Raw genomic sequence first — 20,444 nt, 5'->3', positions numbered from 1 at the left:
AGACGCCTAATCAATGGAATTGCTTGTGCCGAACGGCGTGACGAGGAACCGGATTTCTGAGCGAGGGGAGTGGTTTGGTCTGGCTTGGCTTGGGTTGCGCCAAAGGGCTTTGAATGTGGCTTGTCGAGTATTCGCGGCCGAATGATGCGGTGCCTGACGAGTGACGTTTAGTGCCACTGGCCGACCTTTTTCCGTGGGCGATGATTCCTGATGGGCACAGCCACTTGCTGACACCAGCTGCGTACCCGCCCGGCGTGATTTCAGGGATGGGATTTGTGTAAGTCGCATCGACGACGCTTCAATCTCGCCTACGCGCGTTTTAATTTATATACCGCGAGGGGAAATGGCTCTGGTCCCTGATTCCTGATTGTTTTCTTGATTCTACAGACGCGGAGAGCCCATGCAGCTCTGCTCCGGCATCTCCGTAGCCTCGCATCATAGCGCATTCGCATTTTTTCTTCATACAGTTCGTTAGGTACAGGTAGAGAAAGGCAGCAGTGCATACAGTGGCAGATTACCTGTAGCCCGCCAATGGTTCTCCCGGCTTCCATGTACCTTACCGAACTCCGACACTGTTTGCTCTAGCCAGCAACCCGAACTTTTGGGTCCTGAGAGATAAAAAGAAGCGAAAAAATGGATATGCCAACGCGGCAGTCCTTTGCTGACTCCAGAGAGCCGCGTCAATGCTCCCTCAGCGGTGGAGACGCTCGCATTCCCGAGTTTTCAGCCAGGTGCCCCAAGGCGTCTGATTTGTTGCCATCAGATCTTGCATGCAGACGATACGCGGGCCAGGTCTGCTGAAGAATACGACCACAGCGCCAAATACGCACTCGTATAAACGCTGTCTGTGGACTGTGTCGGGAATTGTGTTGCCTAAATTACTCCTGACAATCAGCCAAGCCGGGCGTCTATTAATACCGATATGCTCCGACCCAGAGATTAATTCCACAGTGGCCTGCTGCTGACACTGCATTGCCTGGCACCAAAAGTTTAGCAGAGGGGAGAATAACCTTAGATCAGCCCAGGCAAAAGAGCCGCACCATTCCATCCATCCATTTCAGCAACAGTGAAAGCCATCCGCGGATGTCTTGTGTTCCTGACCAACTCCCCAAAAAGCCACATGCGTGGCCACTGGCAACGGCGCCAGCCTTCCTGAGACGCCCTGCTGGAGCCCTCGCCTAAAGAGCGTTTCGTAGCTGAAACCAAACATCGGCGCATCAAGATTAGGCGCCCCTTAATTGGGATGCATGAAGTTATGCTCTTCTGGTCCCTGAAGGCGGGCGCCTCAACGCCTGGCTTAGCGGCTCTTGTCGCTAATGCTCGACGTTTTGACTGATTTACTTGTTCGCGTGTAGTTTACAGCCCTTGGACGTGCGGTGCAACCTGTCTCGGGCTATTGTCGTCTCAAGTCGAGGACTCTCAAACCGCGTCTGTGAAGCATTCATCGTGTGCGACTCCATCACCACCACTCCGTAGTACTTGTAATTTGCACCCTTGCCCTTTGGCTTCAACAGCTGGGCAATTGAAGGCTGCGGGGTAGAGAAAATAGCGCTCCCGTGCCCAATATCCACCATCACCAGGTCACTTCTCATTAGCACATGAGTGGCCTGAGGGAGCCGTTGCATGAGGGACTCGACGATATATAGCAGCGTTGCAGCCCCCCTCTTTTATTTCTCTCTCTTCCTTTTGTTGTCAGTAGAATAAAGCCCACTTCGGTGTACAGAACTTCTGCTTCATTCAGTCAATCAACACTCTAACACCGCTACAGTTGATTAAGCTTCCAGCGAAAAGACCACACACCCCACCCCCACACATTAGAGGGAGCTCTAGAACGCCTGACGTCATTGGCTACTTTCCGAGGACAGCTTCGTTGGGCACTTCAAGGCACTGATCCGGGCAGTCTCGCCACTTTTCACACTTACACCTGTACATACCCCAATCAACGCAATATCAACATCTCAACACGACATCATCACCATGGCGGACACCACAGAGAACCAGGCCCCCGAGGCGCCCGTTGTTGACGAGAGTCCCATTTCTTCTGTCGGGAACCCTGCCCGCAAGAACTCGCTTTCTACCTACCTCAAGAACCGACCCGAACGCTCCGAATTGGTAGAGAGTACGTCTCATGATTCCCAACCATCCACCTGCCCATTGAACGTGGGAATTGCTGGCACCTAATTCTGATTGATTGGGTGCCTTGAAATTGACATTGCATCTGGCAAGGGATTGATACTAATTCATTTTAACAGAGAACATTCTCCCCGACTCCACAGCTGCTCCAGGCCTTCTTGCCAGCCAAAAAGAGGTAGGAATAGACTTCACTCACACTCTATTTCACCCTACTGCTGGTCTCAGTACCAGTCGGGAACGACAGGATCCAGAAGGCTAACAATACCCGCCATCAACAGCTCCAGAAGCACATGCTCGGAGACAAGCTCAACGACAAGATCTCACACCGTCCCACTCCCGACGCCCTCCTCAAGGAAGGCGTCCTGCACGACGATCCCCGCTCTCCCGAGGAAAAGTACCAGGAGGCCATTGAAGAAGAATACGCCAAGCGTGAGGGTGGTGCGTAAATTGTCTAGGACTTTGTATAGCGACCAAGTGCTGGATACAATGCGACTCAATTTGGTACAGACATATACTGGGAGGGGCTCACTGGGAAACTTGTTTGTTTGAGAACTTGGAATTCTGCTTTTTGCTTTTCCCCCTTCCTAGGAGCTCGCGTGACATCCCGGAAACAAGAGGATTTCCCATAAGCAAAAGACAGGGCTACCTAATATTGAGAGTGTTGTGTTATGACTCTACAGCTTTTATCTCAATCCCATCTCTTAGCACAGAAGAAACACTAAAAATAAATCTAAAAATTGACACGTCGAATCTATTAAAAGCTTTTTTTTTTTCCACTATCGAAGAATTGCCAAAAAATTAAATGAGGGCATTCCGCGGACCGAAGAATCATCTCGTGAAGAGATACTACCCCGCGCACGGCGGTCGGCGGTCGGGCGTGCCAAAAATAGAAACAGAAAAAGAAGGGATGGATGTAGAAAAAAAACGGGTTGCCTCCCTTACCGACGATCTTGGTTGGGGTTCCTGCAGTAGTAAACTACCCTGTTGAATTGTTTGTTTTTGAGACAACCCATGACATCCTTTATTATTAGCATCTGCAGCGGGAGAATCACCACAAAAGTCTAAAGTCTATTTTATAGAAGTGTTTCAGAATACGAAATCTATATTTTCGTTTCGTTTCACATTTTAAAAGCAGATGGACAACTCAAGAAAAGGGAGAGAGATAAAATAGATTTTTTTTAATCTTTTGCATTTCGCCTTAAAACAATGCTATAGAATCCGCCACCCATCCTTCGCTTAAGCCCTTAACTCCAGATGATAAGCCATGTCTAGTTCCCGTTTCCGTGCCACCATGTTTCTTGATAGCGCCATTCCTTCAGAGTTATCCAAGCATGAAAAGTATAAAAATAACATTTCCCCCAGTAAGAGCCCTGAAACGCCTGCGTAGTAATTTGTATGAACTGATTTGTAGAAAGAGCCCAATAATAGGTGGGGTAAGGCCCGGAAAGCCGGGAGTGTAAGAGGTAGAGGTGTAAAAGAAATTTGTTGATCAAAATTGTGTCGCCGTGTCCCAGTGTGCTCGTGTCAAAGAAGATGAAGGGCTTTGATGCCTTCTATGAGCAAAGAGTATCCACGTGTAGAGGCATTTCGTTAGGACCTATAGGAAGGCGACGGCGAGCTGGGATCATAGTGGCGTTTGTTATGCTGGACAATAATGTTTTGGCCAGATCGAGTCACTTGTGAAGTATGGCCTGCTGCAGGTTTTGTCAGTACGCTGTTCCTAGCAGGATAAGTCGGGGCAGCGAGCATACTGGCACCGTATTCGCGGTAAGTAGTAGTAGTACTAGGGCGAGGGCCAGAGGCTACAGAGCGGCCAGATGAGCTGGAAGAGCGGCTGGAAGTGCTCTGGTGGACATAGACGCTGTTGCCGCGGCTAGACATTGTCACGGATTTGCGTTGGTTGTTGATTGTTGGTTTGTTTGCTTTGGTAAACCGTTGGTTGATGATTGAATGGGAGTTGGATTTGTGGCAACTCTAAGATGATCAAGTGGCAATGATATTATAGGGAGGATGTTTGCAGTAAGAATAGTAGCAATAGTGTAGTAGCTGATAATCAATAGTTGTCTGTATCTTGTCTACACTGAAGGTGTCGATGGGGAAAAGAGAAGAGAACTGTGTCCTGAGGATGGGATATGGAACTTTATAGTTTGGAACCTGGCGCCGCTATCCGACTTGACTTAACCAAGTAGACGGACAGGCCCCTTTCACTCGAGACGACGCAAGGACAGCATAGGCAGAACGGGCGAGGGAAGGCAGCAACACTTTCAACCTTACTAGGTCTGACGGTCCGTCGTCCACGAGTGAGTCAGTCAGTCAACAGCAGTCCACCCCAGGGGAGTTGGCTTTGGAAGAGGTGATCTGCCGCGGCCGTCCCAAAGCGGCAACCGGGGGCAGGGGCCGCCAATCTCGCCGGACGAGCAAAGCATAGTCGGGAACCCAAAGATTATTGCCAAAAGAGAACGGGGAGCGTGGCTAAGGCCGAGGGGAGACAAGCCCAGAGCAGAGGTGGCAAACAAGAGACATAATCCAACATGTAACTTGCGGCAGTAACTCTAGTTTGGCCGGCCTCATGATGCCGCGCAGCGGACAGGGATGTTGGCGTGCAGGGCGAGGCACGGCATTCTAGGACGTGAACGCCGACGGAGGGAGCTGGGCATGGCCACGGCATTGAAGCAGCGACGGCGAGCTCGCAGCCGCAGAAACGGGGATGGATTAGCAAAGTGTAATTTGGGTGCAGTGTCGAGCCACGGCTGGTCTAGATTCACGGTGAGCATTTTGAGAGAGTGGGCGGGTTGCGGCGGTACGTGTAGGGCATTTACTGGGATGGCACAGCCGCCTGCCTCGGCCTGCAAGTGGAAGTTCTGGCAGTGGTAGCCAGTAGGACTATACGGGCCGCCATGCCACCCAGGGCAGATGCAGTATTGACACCTGCCAGGCAAACGTCAATCCAGTCACCTCAGTCACTCGCTCGGCAGCCAGACTCGGGCTAGCAGCCTAGCAACTGAGGCCTACCAGCATCGGTTGTTGGACAGAACCAGCCCGGAGAAGCTCGCCTGCGTCTTCGGACCCCAAGCCACCGGGGGCTAGCGCCTCGTCCACACGCGTGGGCGCTGCTAGGCAGTCAGGCAGACATCAGCGTGTCGTTTCATCGTGGGCGAGTGACTCGGAGCTGCAGAGAAAGGGCACGAAGAGAGAAAGTCGAAGAAAAGGGCCACCGAGGGTTGAATGGAGTTTGGCAACGGTGAAATCGGGGGAGACGGGAATGTTTGCTCACCCCTCATTTGATTCTGACAACCCCTCCTTGCTGGCTTGCAGCAGCTGCTGCTGCACGGCATGTGGCTGGTGATTGACTGCGGTTCCACCAGTGACTGCGCGTCGACGTGCGCATGTGGTGCTCCAGGAGCTTTGCAGCTCTGGGCTGTCACGTTTGCGTGCAACGAGCCAATGTATTGGACGATAACATATTGCGCGTATCGTCGTGTTAGTAGCGAGGAACCTCTGCGGCCAATCGAAGGTTTTATAGGTACTTGGCGCCGCATCTATCAGTCATGTCCGTGCTATTCACTACGATAAAGCTACCGTTTACGAGTCGATACCATTCATTGATGATACAATAAAATAAAAAAGAGAACACTGTTTAAGCAGACACATTGAAGCAGATACAAGCTGATTGGGAGCAGATGCCACTCATTGTCCGCCTGTGCTCCATAGCAGTACCTGTGCAATGCAAGAAATCGTCGAGCGACGTGATAGGCGTAGCTACTAGTCTATCTTACCCTGCTCCTTTTTCTTTGTTTACTCGAGAGTCGGCATAACAGTTGCTCCTTGTTGCAGCGAACCCAAAAAAAGAGAAGCGTGACGACAATCAAAGAAAAGTCTCATAAGATTTATTTGTATTATCGAAATTAACCGAGTAATAATACGTCTTTGGCATTGACAGCCGGAGGTAGCCATGAATGACCGGCCTGCGCATTGAAGCTAAGCAAAGATGCAGCCTCGCATTCCGGGGGACCGTTGCCGGCATAGCCCTCCGTCCGGCTTCGCTCGCGATACGTCAAAACCCAAGAGAAAAGAAGGGGGCAAAGTTTATTAATTGCACCCCTCTTCTTCAACTTTTCAATTTTTGGCTTCATGCCCAACTACACCATCTCCTAGGCATGAAATATTTCTATCCATTCGAGACCCTTCACTCGTGTAAGTGGTGGGAGCACGTGCAGGCAAGGAAACGAAGCTAGCGAGGACCCTGTGAAAGGAAGGGCCGCGGCGAAACGGAATATGGACGAAATAGGAAACAATGAGAAGTCCAAAAAAAAAAAAAAAAAAAAGGAGAACAAGGAGCAGCAAAATGGTGGTAGTACAGTATACACAAGAGCTGAGAAAAGAAGGGCGAGAAAGGGGCAATGTCATGTGGTACTGAGCCTTGCATCCAGCCCAGCCCATCTTTTGTCCGTGCTTCTGTCTTTTCTCTCCAATCGGCATTTTAGGTCCTTCCTACGTCATCATACCTGACAAGGTACAAACAGGGTCGTCCACGTTTTTTTCTCTTCCCTTTCTAAGCCCATTGAATCCAATCTTTCTTTCTTTCTTTCAGAATTGCATCCTCAATGACGTAGTTGCTGAGCTCTAGAACGTCTCTAGTCTTGGCCGTATAGCTTCTTTTCTATCAGCTATTCGGATTGATTCGCCTACAGTATGCATGGCCATGCAGAGCCGCTTCCCGTGTCTCGCATGGTCCAGAACGCAACAAAAAGAAACATCGAGGGACCACTCAACGAATTGTTGATTCGCCCATTCCATCCCACATGACCTTGATGCAAAAGATACAAGACAGAATCAAACGTCATGACGTAGATACAAAGATGCTCGTGTTCTTATTCTCACCAGCCTCCATACGCCTTCTACATGCCGTCCTCCAATACGTACTGCGTTGCTCGTGCATAGACACAGAATCCCACCAATTACCATCTCTACGTAATTTTCGTATCTTCCCCTACTTCAATGTCCTAGGCTCCAACAAAGCATGGTCACGCGAGAACGGGGAGATCCAGTACCAACATAAAATCGCCCCTGAATGACGACAACTTCAAGCTCTCAAACAACAACCCCGATACCCTTGAACACGAAGGATGAGAAGAAAAAGCAATGGTGAAATACCTACCTAGTAGACAAATTTCATCATAATCGGGCCATGAGACCCAAAAAGCCCATTGAGTCGTAGCGCCGCCGTATCTGTAGTAAAGAAGATACGGCGCAGGCCAGGCCAGTCCAGGCACTAAAGCGCCCCCGGATACCACAGAATTGGCGCGGGGCAATTGGGTGGATGAGGAAAATACGCCCACCCCATTGGCCAATCGCCAAAGCGCATGCAGACAACTCTCCGCTGATTCGGGAAGCTGGCCACATTGCCTCAAGCCTCAAGGGTCCCCTCTCAGCTTAACCACCGCCGTTGCCATTCCGTATTGGCCAGATATTCTCTTTCGCTCTCTTTCTCTCTCCTCCTCTTTTCTCTTCCCTCAACGAAGCCCGATTCTCCCAAGAAGCCCAACGCTCCTCCTTCCGCACCGCCTCGTTCGCCTCATTGTTCGTTTCCATTGTCCGCGCCCCGTCAACTTTTCGCCACCATGAAGGCAGCCCTGCTTCTCTCCGCCCTGGCCTCTTGCGCCATTGGCGTCGTCGCCGCCGAGGACCTCAAGATCGATGTCACCCACGCCGTCGAGTGCGAGCGCAAGACCCAAAAGGGCGATAAGCTGTCCATGCACTACCGGGGCACTCTGCTCGATTCCGGCAAGCAGTTTGATGCCAGTCAGTATACGCCTACTAAGCCGCATCCTGTCTCACCCTTTTCACCGTTCTGGCATCATCCACTGTTGGGGAAACAAGAGACGACGATCTTTGGATATTGGCTGACTTCCCTCTTCTTCTCAGGCTATGACCGCAACCAGCCCTTCAGCTTCAAGTTGGGCGCCGGCCAGGTGATCAAAGGGTTTGCATCCCCCCTCTTCCCCTTCCCCCATGCCCTCGAGCTGGATGCCTTGCGACTGAAGCTAACGGCGATATTACCTCTACAGATGGGATCAGGGTCTTCTCGACATGTGCATTGGGGAGAAGAGGTAAGAAGAGCCCCACGACGTCATCTCTCTTTCGCCTCCCCCCTCAACAATTCATGATGGCTGACATTACATCACTTTTCTAGAACTCTCACGATCCCCCCGGAGCTGGGCTACGGCCAGCGCAACATGGGTCCTATCCCAGCTGGTTCAACTTTGGGTATGATCTCCGTTCCCTCCATCTACATCCTTTTGCTTTTCCAATTCAACCCCCACGCCGCATCAGATATCAGACCACTAATTGATGTCATAGTCTTTGAGACCGAGTTGTTGGCCATCGAGGGCGTCAAGGCCCCCGAGAAGCCTGCCGCGAAGCCCACCGAAGAGTCAGTGGCCGAGAATGTTGCCGAAAAGGTTGCCAGCGTCGCCGCCGAGGCTGCTGATGCCGCCAAGACGATTCTTTCCGACACTGATGATACGTCCGAGACTCACGAGGAGTTGTAACGAGATAATGATTTGTAAATAGTACTAGCCTCTTCCCTTTTTTGAGCTTGCATAGCCGATCTCGAACGTCAAATGAAACGTTCCCTCGAGACGTTCCTCTTCTTTGTGTGATGAATAATACTTCTATCCATGTTAAGCTTTGATCAGCCGTCAGGAATCCATTAATTCCCCGAGGCTATATAGAATACTTGGGATACCCATTGGGCTCCCATCATATCTAGATTCTCTCTATACGTCATATTATTGTCCCTATTCAATAGTGGTTGCCTCAAATAGCGCAAAAAATCAGTCGAATTTGGCAGATCTACAAAGACCAGGGAAGTGATTGGCCCAAGGAAACGCCGTGTAATCCAAAGAGGCTTCAACTTGCGGTTAATGCGTATAATACGAGGGACATGTATACATCTCAACAGATCTTCATCCCAAAAGCTCCAAAACAATGCCGTAGATGTCATCACTTATTAGCCGTCATGTGCTCCTCTACCCAAAAGTGAGCTTCTTCTGCTTTGGATCCGTAACAGGCGGTCGACCCCGCTTCTTTTCTGACAGCTTGGGCCGTTTGTTCGCGTCGGGCGAGATGGGCTTCGTATCCTTTGGCTCATCAGCCTGGACCGCATCTCGAATGGTCTGTCTGGAAAGGCACAGGTCGATGTGCTCATTGAATTGTCGCTCGTTTGCTGCCTGAGGTCGGAGACATATTGGACAATCCCACCACTCCTCCTGCGGCGGAGCTTCGCCTTCAGGCTTTGGGTTGGGCACAATCTCCTTCCCATGTCTTCGATCAGCCAGCGTCTCATCCTCATCCTCTCTTTGCTCGTGGGGTATATCGCCCAGACCATCATCCAGGCCTTCCATGAAGTGCTCATCATCTTCATCAAATTTCTCCCATTCTTCTTCTCCCTCTAGGAGCTCGCTCGCTTTTCTTTTCACGGGGCTGGTGCTGCTCGACTCTCCCCCATCTTGTCGGCGAGGCCTGAAACCAAAGAATGCCATGGTATCAGGTTTCTTGGTGCTGACAAGATTCGTGCAGCGAAGCCCCATAAGCCTCAGCTTCATGCCTGGCATCTCTTGCTCCAGCTTCGCAAGCATCGGCAACGAATAGTTGTAGAGATCATCCGCCGTTTCTATTGATTTTGGCAGGATGACTTGTCGTGTATAGACCTCAAACGTATGCAGTTTTATCTTGATGCAAAGCGTACGACCCCTACACTCAGCCTTTTTCATGTCTTTCTCGAGAGCCTCAGCTGTGGAGCGAAGTTTGTCTCTGAGCTTGATAGGATCTGACATATCGTGGAATGTGCTTTCTGTTCCAACGCTTTTCCGCTCGTATTCTTCTGCAGGCTGTATTTTGGTGCGGCCAAGGCCCAGGTAGCACCGAAGAAGAAATTCAAATGTCTTGTCGCCAAAGAGTCTATTCAAATATTGCCGCTGGTCATACAAGTCCCCGCACGTCTTGACTCCAATCTCCAAGAGCTCACGCTCCAATACTCGGCCGATGCCATTGACTTTTCTCGTTGGTAAATCTCTCATGAATGCCATGATGGCATTTCTATCGCTGGGGAGGACATATTGCCCATTCGGTTTGTTGATGTTTGAGCAAATCTTTGCCAGCCTCGCGTTGGCTGCAATGCCCGCCGAGACGGTAATGCTGGTTTTCTCATGCACCTCCTTTCTCATTTGTTCCACTACTGCCGCCGGATCCATGCCATGTTCCTCGCAGTATTCTGTTATATTAAGATAGGCCTCGTCGATGCTGGCGCTTTCGAAGCGCGGGTCGTAGTTGACCAGAACCGCTCTCACTTCCTGGGCTTTTGCACTGTACTTGTGGTAGTTTTGCTTGATAAGGATGAGCTGGGGACAGAGTTTCTTAGCGACGAAACCAGCCATGCCAGACCGACAGCCAAACTGGCGGGCAACATAATTGCACGTGGTGAGGACGCCGCCGCCAACTGCAAATGGGACATCTTTCAGCTCGGGCCTATCCAGCAGCTCAACAGCTGCAAAAAAGGCATCGCAGTCAAGGTGCACGATGTGCTGGGTGAGGTCTCTAGAGAGCTCGAGCTCCGCAAGCAGGCGGTCGGCATTTCGTAGATCGCGTGTCAGGTCTTGTTGGTCCAGCTTCTTCTTGCGCGATAAGATTTGTTCAATCTTTTTCGTAAGGATTTTGTCTCGGACTTCTTCGCGGCTGAAATACTTGGACCCCTTGGAAGCATTATAAATAATTTCCGAAACCTGCGTCTGCGTATTAACAAATGCGGTTTCAACGCATGGTGACAAGAATCTTTGGTAATGACCTTGCTTTGGTCGACCTTGTCTTGGCCCGCCTTGGTCAGCGAGGGCCCAAGCAGGTGATATTTGAGAGTCTTAAGGGCATCATCTTCGCTCTCTTCCAGAAGCGCTGATTCCGCCGTGGGTTCCGCAGAAGTCATGTTGATGAAGCCATCAACATGCAGTGTCAAGCAACAGGGTGTAAAATGCGAGTCAAGGTATTTATCAGCACCATACTGACAATACTTAAAAGCGCAGGCCGGGCCCTTGCACTATTCGCGCATGAGCGGAATTCCGACGATGGTCAAGACGCGTCCTTGATCAAATAGAGGGAAGGCCAGGATACGATAGCAACACGGAATCACGTGAATAGCATAGAGAGCCATTATCGCATTACGTATGGCGCCGCTAATCAGCAGTTGTCAATACGGCAGCGGGGCCTTGTTCTAGAGGTCTGTGACAGAACAGCCCGCGACGCACCGCGATTGGCCAGAGGCTGTGCTCACACCCCTCATTGTTTGGTCGTGTAAGCGCCGAGACGCCTTAGTCTCATAGGTCGACATGGCAAAAAGTGACAGACGATGCGGTCCAAAACAAAGCTCGTCAAAATAAGGCCTGTCAAAATTCATCCGGTTAGGATAAGGCCTGCCGAGTCTGCGTCCAAGCAGTATAAGTAGCTACTTGCGCACAGCCAGAGACTGAAGGCATCCAGATCTCCAGAGCTTCATCAGCTTACTACTACTATCTCGAGGCAGAACACAAGGCTTCGCATTTTCGGCTGGTAGCCCAACAACTCTTGGTCACTGTCAAGATGGCGACAAGGCCAGGCGAGGAGAATGTAGCTACGCTGTGAGTGAATGGAAATCGCAATCGCAGCTTACAGCAATTGCTAACATCAAGGCTGCCTTTTACACAGCTTCGGAGACGTTCACTACTTTTACTCCCCGGCGAATGTGAAGCCTCGCCATCATCGGTTTGACCAGGGATCATACGTCTACTTGTTTGAGAGCGCCAGCGAGAGGAGATGCCGCATTGAGATTGCGAATCACCCCGGAACAGACGACCAAGATGCCTTTTATGGATGTAAGAACAAGCAGCGCCGTCCTCACCAGCGGGGTACAAACGTCTAGCTAATTCATGTTCTTGTCGCATATTAGTTCTCGACCAAACACACGTTCGATACTCATACAAGCAACACTGCACCGTCTCTTTGACCGTTGCCGAGTCGGTCGACCAGAGCGAATGGCATCTGCCCACCTACGACCCGCGCAACGAGACCAAATATCACTACAAGCTGCATTCGCTCGACATCTACTTCTGGACGCAGCAGGATGCGCTGCAATTTATCAACGGCGTCCGGCGCGTGCTTCCGCCGGCCCAGGTCGAGGTCCTTGATGAGCCAGGTCCGCCTCCTCAGCCAGCGGGAATGACTGCCGTCATCCAGAAGCTTGAGACGGCTGCCATCTCCGATCCCAAGTACAACAACGAGGCAGTATCGTCGCAATCGGCTTCTCAAAGCTCGATTGGCGGCGCTGGCGACGTTTCAGCAGTCTCATCAACAGCTCCAAGCTTCTCCTTGCCGCCGCCGCCGCCGCCTCCTTCTCAGCAGGCCAGCTTCGCGCCGATGGCATACAACCCAGCTGCTCCAGCTGCGCCCGAGGCCATTCGCCACCGTGAAAAGACTCCTCCGCCGGATGAAGACCCCCTCAACCCGCTGGCAGTCGCCGTAGCATATGATTATCGCGGCCAGCCCTTCACTCCCGGCATTCCCCCGACTCCGGGCATTCCTCCGCCATCTGCACTCGGCAACCTGGGATTCGCAGCACCTCCAGCCAACCCTGTTCCTCCTGTTCATCCTGGGATTCACCGAGCTACGACGATGCCGTCGCAAGCCTTACCCTCACCCGGACTGCCCGGCACTTATGGAGCTGGATTCCCGGCTTCTCCCGGCTTCTCACCGCCACCAGCATCAATGCCGCCAGTGGCAGGCCAAGGCCTTCCTGGTCCTCCAGGCCCTCCTCCAGGTGGATATTCTAACTACTCATATTCCCAGACGCCAGGTTATAATCCAGCGGCGCCTACAGATTATTCCATACATCAACAGGTGTACCGACCGACAGAGTCTGAGGGTCATGGTCACCACGGACATCAGCCAAAGAAGGAGAGCAAAGGAAGACTGGAGGAGAATGCTGGACGGCTGGAACGCGGCGTGACGGGCATGCTGAAGAAGTTTGAGAAGAAGTTCGGTTAGAGTTGAAGCGATCATATGCACGAGTAGAGAATGAGACAGGGGTTGTGTTTTCGCAATAGCAGGGATATCCAGACTTGGAGTAACGGGGGCCTTTTCTCTTCTTTCTAAATCCATGAATAGTATTTTTGTAGCCTAGAGGATAGTCGCTTGACGTTTGACGCTTCAATGCAAGATTGTTGCACTTCTTCCCTATTTCGTCCCTATCCCGATAGTTCAGACGGAAGCCTTCTTTGATATGGTTAGCAGCCGACGATGTCAGCACTGACGCTGCTCTGCTAATTTGGACGTAGGGGCTGTTTACTGCAGGTTGGGTGCTTCTGCGAATCAGCGATGAGTAGCGTGGTGGCGGTTTTAGTTACATAACGTGGACTATTGAGTTGGCTGTAAGGACTACTATTGTCCTTGAATAAGAAAAAAGAAAGATCTAACTGTCTTGTGAGTTTTCTCAAAAGGGAACCGTTTTCCGAGAAGGATAGGAATTGTATGCCAATGATTGAATAGCGGAGATGCCTATCGCCTATCGCCCTAACAAGAATTTTGGGACGTAGCCCGGCGTGGATAAGGTAGCAGTATACTAAGAATAGAAACAATTACAACCTAGTAGGTTGAGGGCTTCAGTAGCTAGAGTTGTAAGATTGAATGCTACAATATGATAACGGTCTCATCAAGAATTCGTCTCTTACACCATCTTACGCATTTCTGCGCCGGGTGACGTTTTCATATCAAAGTTTTGTGAGATATACCGCCATGAACTCAACTCAAAAAAGCCACAACTCGGAGCACACGTGTCCGGCCCTGTTTGTGCCTGCAAACACGTTGTTTGGTCTACCCAGTCTGACGTCGTGCTTTCTCCACTGCATGAAAGGATCGCTGTGCTGCAAACTCCCAGATGCTTGTTTGTTGGTGCCAAATGGTGTTTGAATAGTAGCACCAAATAGAGATCAAATCTTGTTCAGTCCGATCTCAAGATCAAAAGGCACGCGTGACAGGCGCACTAGCACTACCACCCAAAGCACACCGATTCCACCAATGCCCTACCTATATGCAGCCATTAATAGCAAAAAGCAACGGCCCGTCCAGCGGGTAGCTCAGCAGCCCAAAGGGTTCGCCTGCGGGCGGACACAATGGAATCAAAACTAGTGCCAGCCACCCATTTTGATTTCCACGGGCAGCGAATCGGCAGCGCCTCGCAGCCCAGCATTTGGAACCTGCCGAATGGCTGCAACTCGGCCATGCGTTTATGCATCAGATCAGCCTTAGACTCAGCTGCGACGCGGCATTCCGGCCAGCCCTAAGACGTGGTTAGGCCATCGGGACACGGAGCCTTTTTTCTTTCTTTCTTTTCCTTTCCACCAAGCGCTGGCTGAGTCGATGGTGGCTTAGCACCCACGGCTTGCTTGTGAAAGCGTCATGAATGGGGCTGACAGGCGACTTTTAGCGTGTCGCCGGGTCGCCTTCTCAGGGCCTCTCGGGGGCGTCCTCGAATTAGCTACAGTTGCAAAGCCCACTGGCGTCAGGCCAGCAGGTCCCGCGAGCCCCGACCCTGCATCTCATGTTTCCGCCTTCCGCTTCCTTCTTCCTTTTCTATTGCTGCCCGCCCCCGTCTCGTATTCTCTGCTCTTGATTGTTTTTTATTTTTATTTTCGTCATACTCGCTGTGCTCCGTAACCTCACTTCACTTCATTGCTTGCTCGATACTTTCCGCTCCTCCCCGCAGAGTCGACGCTGCGAGCCTGGTCGTCCCACCTCGCTAAGAAACGCTACATCATCTGCTTGGATCCTCGGTCACTGGAGAGACGCTGGCGCCGCCCGCACTGGGGAGCTTACATACTACGTACGATACGAGCCGCGCCTCCGGCAGAGGCCCAATGCGGACCTCAGACTCGTGAAGCTGAAACGACCGAAAGAAAAATCTCACTCTCCCACAACCAGCTGTCGCGATTGTCTCTTCTCTCCTCCCCATCCATCGGACCTCCGTCCTCCCAGTACATGTCTCGCGCGGCCGGCGAGGATGTATCTTCCTATACCCAGACGAACGGCGCAACGTGCTGATGGCAGCGCTCAGCTGTCGCAAGCGACTCGCCACCTCCATACGCTAGTGCGGCGGGATGGAATGGGCGGTGGTGTTATAGGCGCTGTATGTTTTCAAGATGAATACATTTATTGGGGTTTAAAATCTTTTACTAACGCAAGAAATGCTGTAACAGATCATCATAGGCGTCGTCGTTGCAATCATTGTGGTTGTTGTCCTCGTACTTTTCATCAGGCGGAGAAGAAAGTTCAAAAAGGCCAAATACGAACGTGCTCAGGGACACGATACGAGCGAAGTAGCCAACTCCCGAGGCATCAACGCCACGGCTACATCGAGGACTGGACGAGCTGGACGATCTAATGGCCCTCCTCCCGCATCGTCAAATCGCAACAATGCAGCTGCAAGTGGCAACGTCGACCGCAACACGTCGGTTCGCTCGGTCATGACTCTGCCCGCTTACCGCCAAGATGCTGCACAAGGCGAACAGGTCATAGGACGAGAAGGCGAGAGAGATGGCATCGATGTCATTGTCGACTTACCCACCGAAGAAGAGGTGGAAGCTTTGCGCGACGAAGAGATGGAGTCCATGTACCAGATCCGGCTTGCGCGGCGGCAACTGATTGACGAACAACAACAACGGAGAGTTGAGCGACAAGAAGCCCGGACACGAGGCGACGTCGCAGCGCTGGCGGACATCCGCTCTCGTACACGGGCTGCGAACAACAGCACCGTTATCGACGACCTGCGCCGCGAAATGGAACGAGCCAAGGAGAATCGGAATCTCTCCGTGTCAAGCGTATCTTATGCAGACGTTGGGCTGGCCCGCCATGACGGTACAAGAATCCGTGCTAATAGCACCGAAAGCGAGCGCGTTGGCCTTCTTTCAGATGCCGGGAATATCGCCGTGTCTGATAATCGATTATCCCAACAGCACAGCCGCGTGATGAGCGAGAGCTCCGTCATCAGCATGGATAGCAACTTTCCCTCACCGGCCCTGACCCGGTCTGCCGAAGCCCCAAGCGAAGCCCGGGCAGGGTCGAGCCCCGAGCTTGTGGAGGCGGATTTGGGCGACGAAGCCATGCCGCCTCCGGGCTATGAAGATGTTTCTCTCGTGGACGACGACGATTTCCAAGATCGATCAATCCTGCCAACGACTGAACCACCACCAGATTATCCAGGACACCATCGATCAGAGTCGCAAAGGAGCCGGCGGAACGAGACATCGCCGTCTCTTGAGTCGGCCTCGAGCCAGAATAGTTCGACAGAGCGCGACGAGCGACGCATTAGCCGCGGCCTTGGCGGTATACCTCAACTGCCCAGCCTGCGAATTAGAGACCTCCCTCCGATCACGGTTGAACCGCCAAGTGCACGCCCACCAGAACGTGAAGGCGCCGAAGAGGCCGAGCTGAGCCCATTGTAAAAGGAAAAGGATACATACATACTGCGAAGAATTTTGGATATTTTTGCTCATTTTTGCGTGTTGCCCTTTTCTCTTTTCTTCTCTTCCCTTTTCTCGTCTCTCTTTTATGTGTTGATCGAATGAGCTATGATTTATGGACAGCCTTTTTTTCACTTATACTTAATATTTTGGATTTGGACGCGTGGGGAGTGCAAACGAATATGAAGCAAGCGCCATGCTGTGTTCCCATGCTTGAGTCTGTTGTTTTGAGGCGGGCGCTTCTTTTATCTCCCTTTCTTTCTTATATCCTACGTCTTCATGGGCGGTGTTACGGGGAGAAGGAGGAGGGACAGAGGAGGCTTTTTTGTATATAGAATCAGATCAAGGATGATTGGAGATGTGGATTTTGTATGCGTGTGTGAAATACTGCAAAGCATAGGAAGCTTGTTCATCATTTATAGCCTATATAGTACTTACGTCACTCTACTGGTTTACTCCTTTTGTCCATACATTCGGGCCTACCATTTTCATGTGATAGCAGCGGGACCATTCTGCGACATCTCAGACTGCAGGTGGCCGGCCAATGAAGGATCGAGAAAATGGGATTTCAGCATATCTCTGCAGGCGATACATCTACACTTGGTCAGAAGATGAAAGATGCGATGAGTTTACGTTCTTCAATCCAAGACAATGGCGGTCAGCAGAACTAGAACCAACAAAGCAGGTGTCGTGATCCATCGATCTCTCGCGATCCCTGAGCAGGCTGAGGTGTTGTACGAGGTACGAGGACATACACGGCACTACACCGTATTCCCGTATTCCCCCCCCTTTCCCTGCCAGGGCTGCAGATTTTCCCGGACGCCCAGTTATATAGTCTTTCGCGGGTGGCCAGGCACATGGATGCAGCGCGAATCACTAGCAATATTGGCGTTCTAACTCAATTGCGTGCGTGGTATCCTCGCTGTGCAGCTGAGGGGTAGATGGATTCGAGAAAAATGGCTGAACGAGGGCGTCGGCGATCGGGTCGAGACCCTGGCCGTTTCGGACCATTTCCTCACGAAAGGCAAGTCCCGGGAAAGATGTTCCAACTTGTCAGAATCAGTTCCTTTTCTCTCTCTCTTTTTCATTGCCGTCTTTTCTGAGAGCAGTCGAGGGAAAATAAGGAAAAATATTAACAGTAAACGTGCAGCCAGCTTTATTAACTTTAAAATCTCTCCTTTTTCCCCAAGAAGAGGGGAAGACGGGGATTTTAAAGTGACATTCTTTTTTAACCTTTTGGCGTTGAGGCCGTGTTTGCGTTCGGTCTCACTGGCGCAAAATGCGCGGTCAGCGGCACCAACTGCGGGCGCGTGGCCATGTGTACATGGTCGGGCGAGATAGCCGAGCTGGGCTTGTCTCCAGCCAATGCATGGTAGAAGAGGGGGGAAACAGAGTTATTTGGACGGCGGCGTGTCGTTATTGGCGTCGTACGGCTGTGATGGTGATTTGTGAGTGGAGGAGTGTTCTAGTTGTGAGTTAGCAACTGAGAGAAGAAAGTCTGATTGAGAATGAATGAACGCCAGGCATGAACAGGCTGAAAAAGACTCAAGCAACTAGATGGTCGGTTAGAAAATGTCCAAGCAAGCATTGTTAATCTCTAGCCTGTAGCGCCTTGTACTTTGATCGTAAGAGTACCGTCCGATCCACGTTGCCGCAGGGGAGCTTTTTTCGAATTGACGTGTCCCCACCTTATCCGATCGTGATGTTATAGCACCGGAGAAGCTGTCACGGCCATGCTGGCAATGTCCAGAACACGAATTGCATCATTCTTCTTCACAATGATTAGTATCTTTATTCCATCAGTAAGCGAGCAAAGAGAGAAAAAGCAAGAAAAGGGCATCTCATCATTGTTTAAAGAAGAAAATCGGTCTCCCATCTTCAATATCCCGCGCGCTTGGTGACTTAGCAAAGCTTTAGCTAAGCTTCGGCCGTCCACTTTTTCGGCGCCCCTCCCAACCCACCGGTGGGGTGCGGCCGTTTGTCAGGCTCAAGTAATGCTGATTGTCGTCGTTGTTTTTGAAGCACTGCTGCAAATCTACGCAGAGGCGAATCTGGACTCAGGGACTAATCGGCAGCCAAACATTAATTAATGCTGACACGATGATTACAGTCTCTTTTTTTTGCAGCTGTGTTTATTTTTTTTTTCCTTTTGGTCAAAGCTCTAATTTCCTATTTCGGCATCTCGGAAACTAGCAATTTGACGTTTGCCAGTTCACCTTGATTACCAATTGCAACCAAACATACATTCCAGCGACTTTAGCCCAGATCTGATGCCTCCCATTATGTGATGGTGTCGTAAAACGAGGTACACTACGTATGTAGGTACAGGTAGATGCGGAAAAAAGAGGGTCTCTTCGGAAACGAGTACCTCGCAATGCCGTGATCTCATAGCCGGACCTAGAGGTACCGTCCGCGGATATGCAAGCACACCACACACCACACGCCTCGACCTTGTTGGAGATGCAGCGAAGCAACCTTTCCACTAATACCCAATTCTTGGCTAGGCGTCTCGGAATTCAGCCGGGTCCTTGCATGGCCTCTCTCCCCTGGGTATAAGAACTCAGGTCCTCCCTTCCCTCCTTCTTCGGATCTTTTGGAAAGCCTCATCACAGTCACTCACAGTTGTCTGAACTCAAAAGCTTCTTCCTTTTCTTTGCTTGATACCATTTTTCTTTGAGATACCCCCAGTTTTCCACTTTGGAAACTCTAATAATCACCATGGCTCCTAAGATTGCTATCGTCTACGTAAGTTGAGGCCTACCTTTACTTCTCCACCTGCCTGTAGCTATCAATTGGCCGTGCAAAACATCAATTGCATCGCCAATTCTAGCAACACAAACATGGCAATGCTTTCCACGATAAAAGACTTCATTTGACTAACATCAAATCGCTAGTACTCCATGTACGGCCACATCAAGCAGCTCGCCGAGGCCGAGAAGAAGGGTGCCGAGGCCGCTGGCGCCCAGGTCGACATCTACCAGCTCCCCGAGACTCTGTCTCAGGAAGTCCTCTCCAAGATGCACGCCCCCCCCAAGCCCAGCGATATCCCCGTCCTCGAGGATCCCACGACCCTCACCCAGTACGACGGCTTCCTGTTTGGCATTCCCACCCGATATGGAAACTTTCCCGCTCAGTGGAAGGTATGTATCCCGCAATCCGATAATCTATGCACAGGAGGGAATAGTACTAACAATATTCTTTAGACCTTCTGGGACAAGACCGGTGGAATCTGGACCTCCGGCGGCTACTGGGGCAAGAAGGCCGGTCTCTTCATCACCACTGGAACTCCCGGCGGTGGTCAGGAGTCCACTGCTCTCTCCGCCATGTCCACCCTGGCTCACCACGGCATCATCTACGTTCCCCTCGGCTACGCCAAGACTTTCCCCGATGTCACCAACCTGACCGAGGTCCACGGTGGCTCCCCCTGGGGCGCCGGTTCTTTCGCCGGCGCCGATGGTTCTCGCCAGCCCTCCGAGCTCGAGCTCCGAATTGCCACCGCCCAGGGCCAGGCCTTTGCCGAGACTCTCTCTTCGTGACTACATGGCAGTAAAGAGAAGAAGTCGGCTGTCAAGGTAGCCCCAACCAATTCATCTACTCCGGCTGCCCCAAAGCCGGAGCCCATCCCGGAGAGAGAGGAGAATGAGAAGGATGGCTTCTGCGGTCTTCCAGTGAAGTGTGTCATCATGTGAAGGAGATGAGAGAAAAAGAAATGGTTCTTTTGAGAGAGGAAGAATAATTATATAATTATGCGATATCAGCTGCGATTCTTTT

At 51.3% G+C, this 20,444-nt stretch overlaps 7 protein-coding genes across 7 annotated transcripts; 5 read left to right on the top strand and 2 right to left on the bottom strand.

The window, feature by feature from the left end:
- Nucleotides 1-1,977: 1,977 nt before the first annotated feature.
- Nucleotides 1,978-2,579, top strand: TGAM01_v200395 (hypothetical protein; the record flags this gene model as incomplete). Its single annotated transcript, XM_018803127.1, has 3 exons — nt 1,978-2,119; nt 2,253-2,308; nt 2,412-2,579. The coding sequence occupies 3 exons, from the start codon at nt 1,978-1,980 to the stop codon at nt 2,577-2,579; spliced, it is 366 nt and encodes a 121-aa protein (XP_018663533.1).
- Nucleotides 2,580-3,723: 1,144 nt separating this feature from the next.
- Nucleotides 3,724-4,014, bottom strand: TGAM01_v200394 (hypothetical protein; the record flags this gene model as incomplete). Its single annotated transcript, XM_024548552.1, has 2 exons — nt 3,724-3,827; nt 3,885-4,014. 2 exons carry the CDS (start codon nt 4,012-4,014, stop codon nt 3,724-3,726), a joined length of 234 nt encoding a protein of 77 aa, XP_024406767.1.
- Nucleotides 4,015-7,754: 3,740 nt separating this feature from the next.
- Nucleotides 7,755-8,684, top strand: TGAM01_v200393 (FKBP-type peptidyl-prolyl cis-trans isomerase; the record flags this gene model as incomplete). The annotated part of the gene is made up of 4 exons (XM_024548551.1): nt 7,755-7,935; nt 8,059-8,116; nt 8,202-8,243; nt 8,327-8,684. The coding sequence occupies 4 exons, from the start codon at nt 7,755-7,757 to the stop codon at nt 8,682-8,684; spliced, it is 639 nt and encodes a 212-aa protein (XP_024406766.1).
- A 480-nt stretch (nt 8,685-9,164) lies between these two features.
- Nucleotides 9,165-11,113, bottom strand: TGAM01_v200392 (DNA polymerase kappa subunit; the record flags this gene model as incomplete). The annotated part of the gene is made up of 2 exons (XM_018803129.1): nt 9,165-10,916; nt 10,979-11,113. The coding sequence occupies 2 exons, from the start codon at nt 11,111-11,113 to the stop codon at nt 9,165-9,167; spliced, it is 1,887 nt and encodes a 628-aa protein (XP_018663535.1).
- Nucleotides 11,114-11,763: 650 nt separating this feature from the next.
- TGAM01_v200391 (hypothetical protein) lies at nt 11,764-13,203 on the top strand (the record flags this gene model as incomplete). Its single annotated transcript, XM_018803130.1, has 3 exons — nt 11,764-11,801; nt 11,869-12,035; nt 12,110-13,203. The coding sequence occupies 3 exons, from the start codon at nt 11,764-11,766 to the stop codon at nt 13,201-13,203; spliced, it is 1,299 nt and encodes a 432-aa protein (XP_018663536.1).
- A 2,011-nt stretch (nt 13,204-15,214) lies between these two features.
- Nucleotides 15,215-16,655, top strand: TGAM01_v200390 (hypothetical protein; the record flags this gene model as incomplete). Its single annotated transcript, XM_018803131.1, has 2 exons — nt 15,215-15,340; nt 15,411-16,655. The coding sequence occupies 2 exons, from the start codon at nt 15,215-15,217 to the stop codon at nt 16,653-16,655; spliced, it is 1,371 nt and encodes a 456-aa protein (XP_018663537.1).
- A 2,736-nt stretch (nt 16,656-19,391) lies between these two features.
- On the top strand, nt 19,392-20,209 carry TGAM01_v200389 (hypothetical protein; the record flags this gene model as incomplete). The annotated part of the gene is made up of 3 exons (XM_018803132.1): nt 19,392-19,418; nt 19,568-19,813; nt 19,877-20,209. The coding sequence occupies 3 exons, from the start codon at nt 19,392-19,394 to the stop codon at nt 20,207-20,209; spliced, it is 606 nt and encodes a 201-aa protein (XP_018663538.1).
- Between the last annotated feature and the right edge of the window lie 235 nt (nt 20,210-20,444).

This window comes from Trichoderma gamsii, assembly GCF_001481775.2.
Source record: "Trichoderma gamsii strain T6085 chromosome Unknown Scaffold_1.2, whole genome shotgun sequence".
Lineage (NCBI taxonomy): Eukaryota > Fungi > Ascomycota > Sordariomycetes > Hypocreales > Hypocreaceae > Trichoderma > Trichoderma gamsii.
The sequence above is the reverse complement of the archived record's forward strand: the minus strand, read 5'-3'. Positions and strand labels throughout refer to the sequence as shown.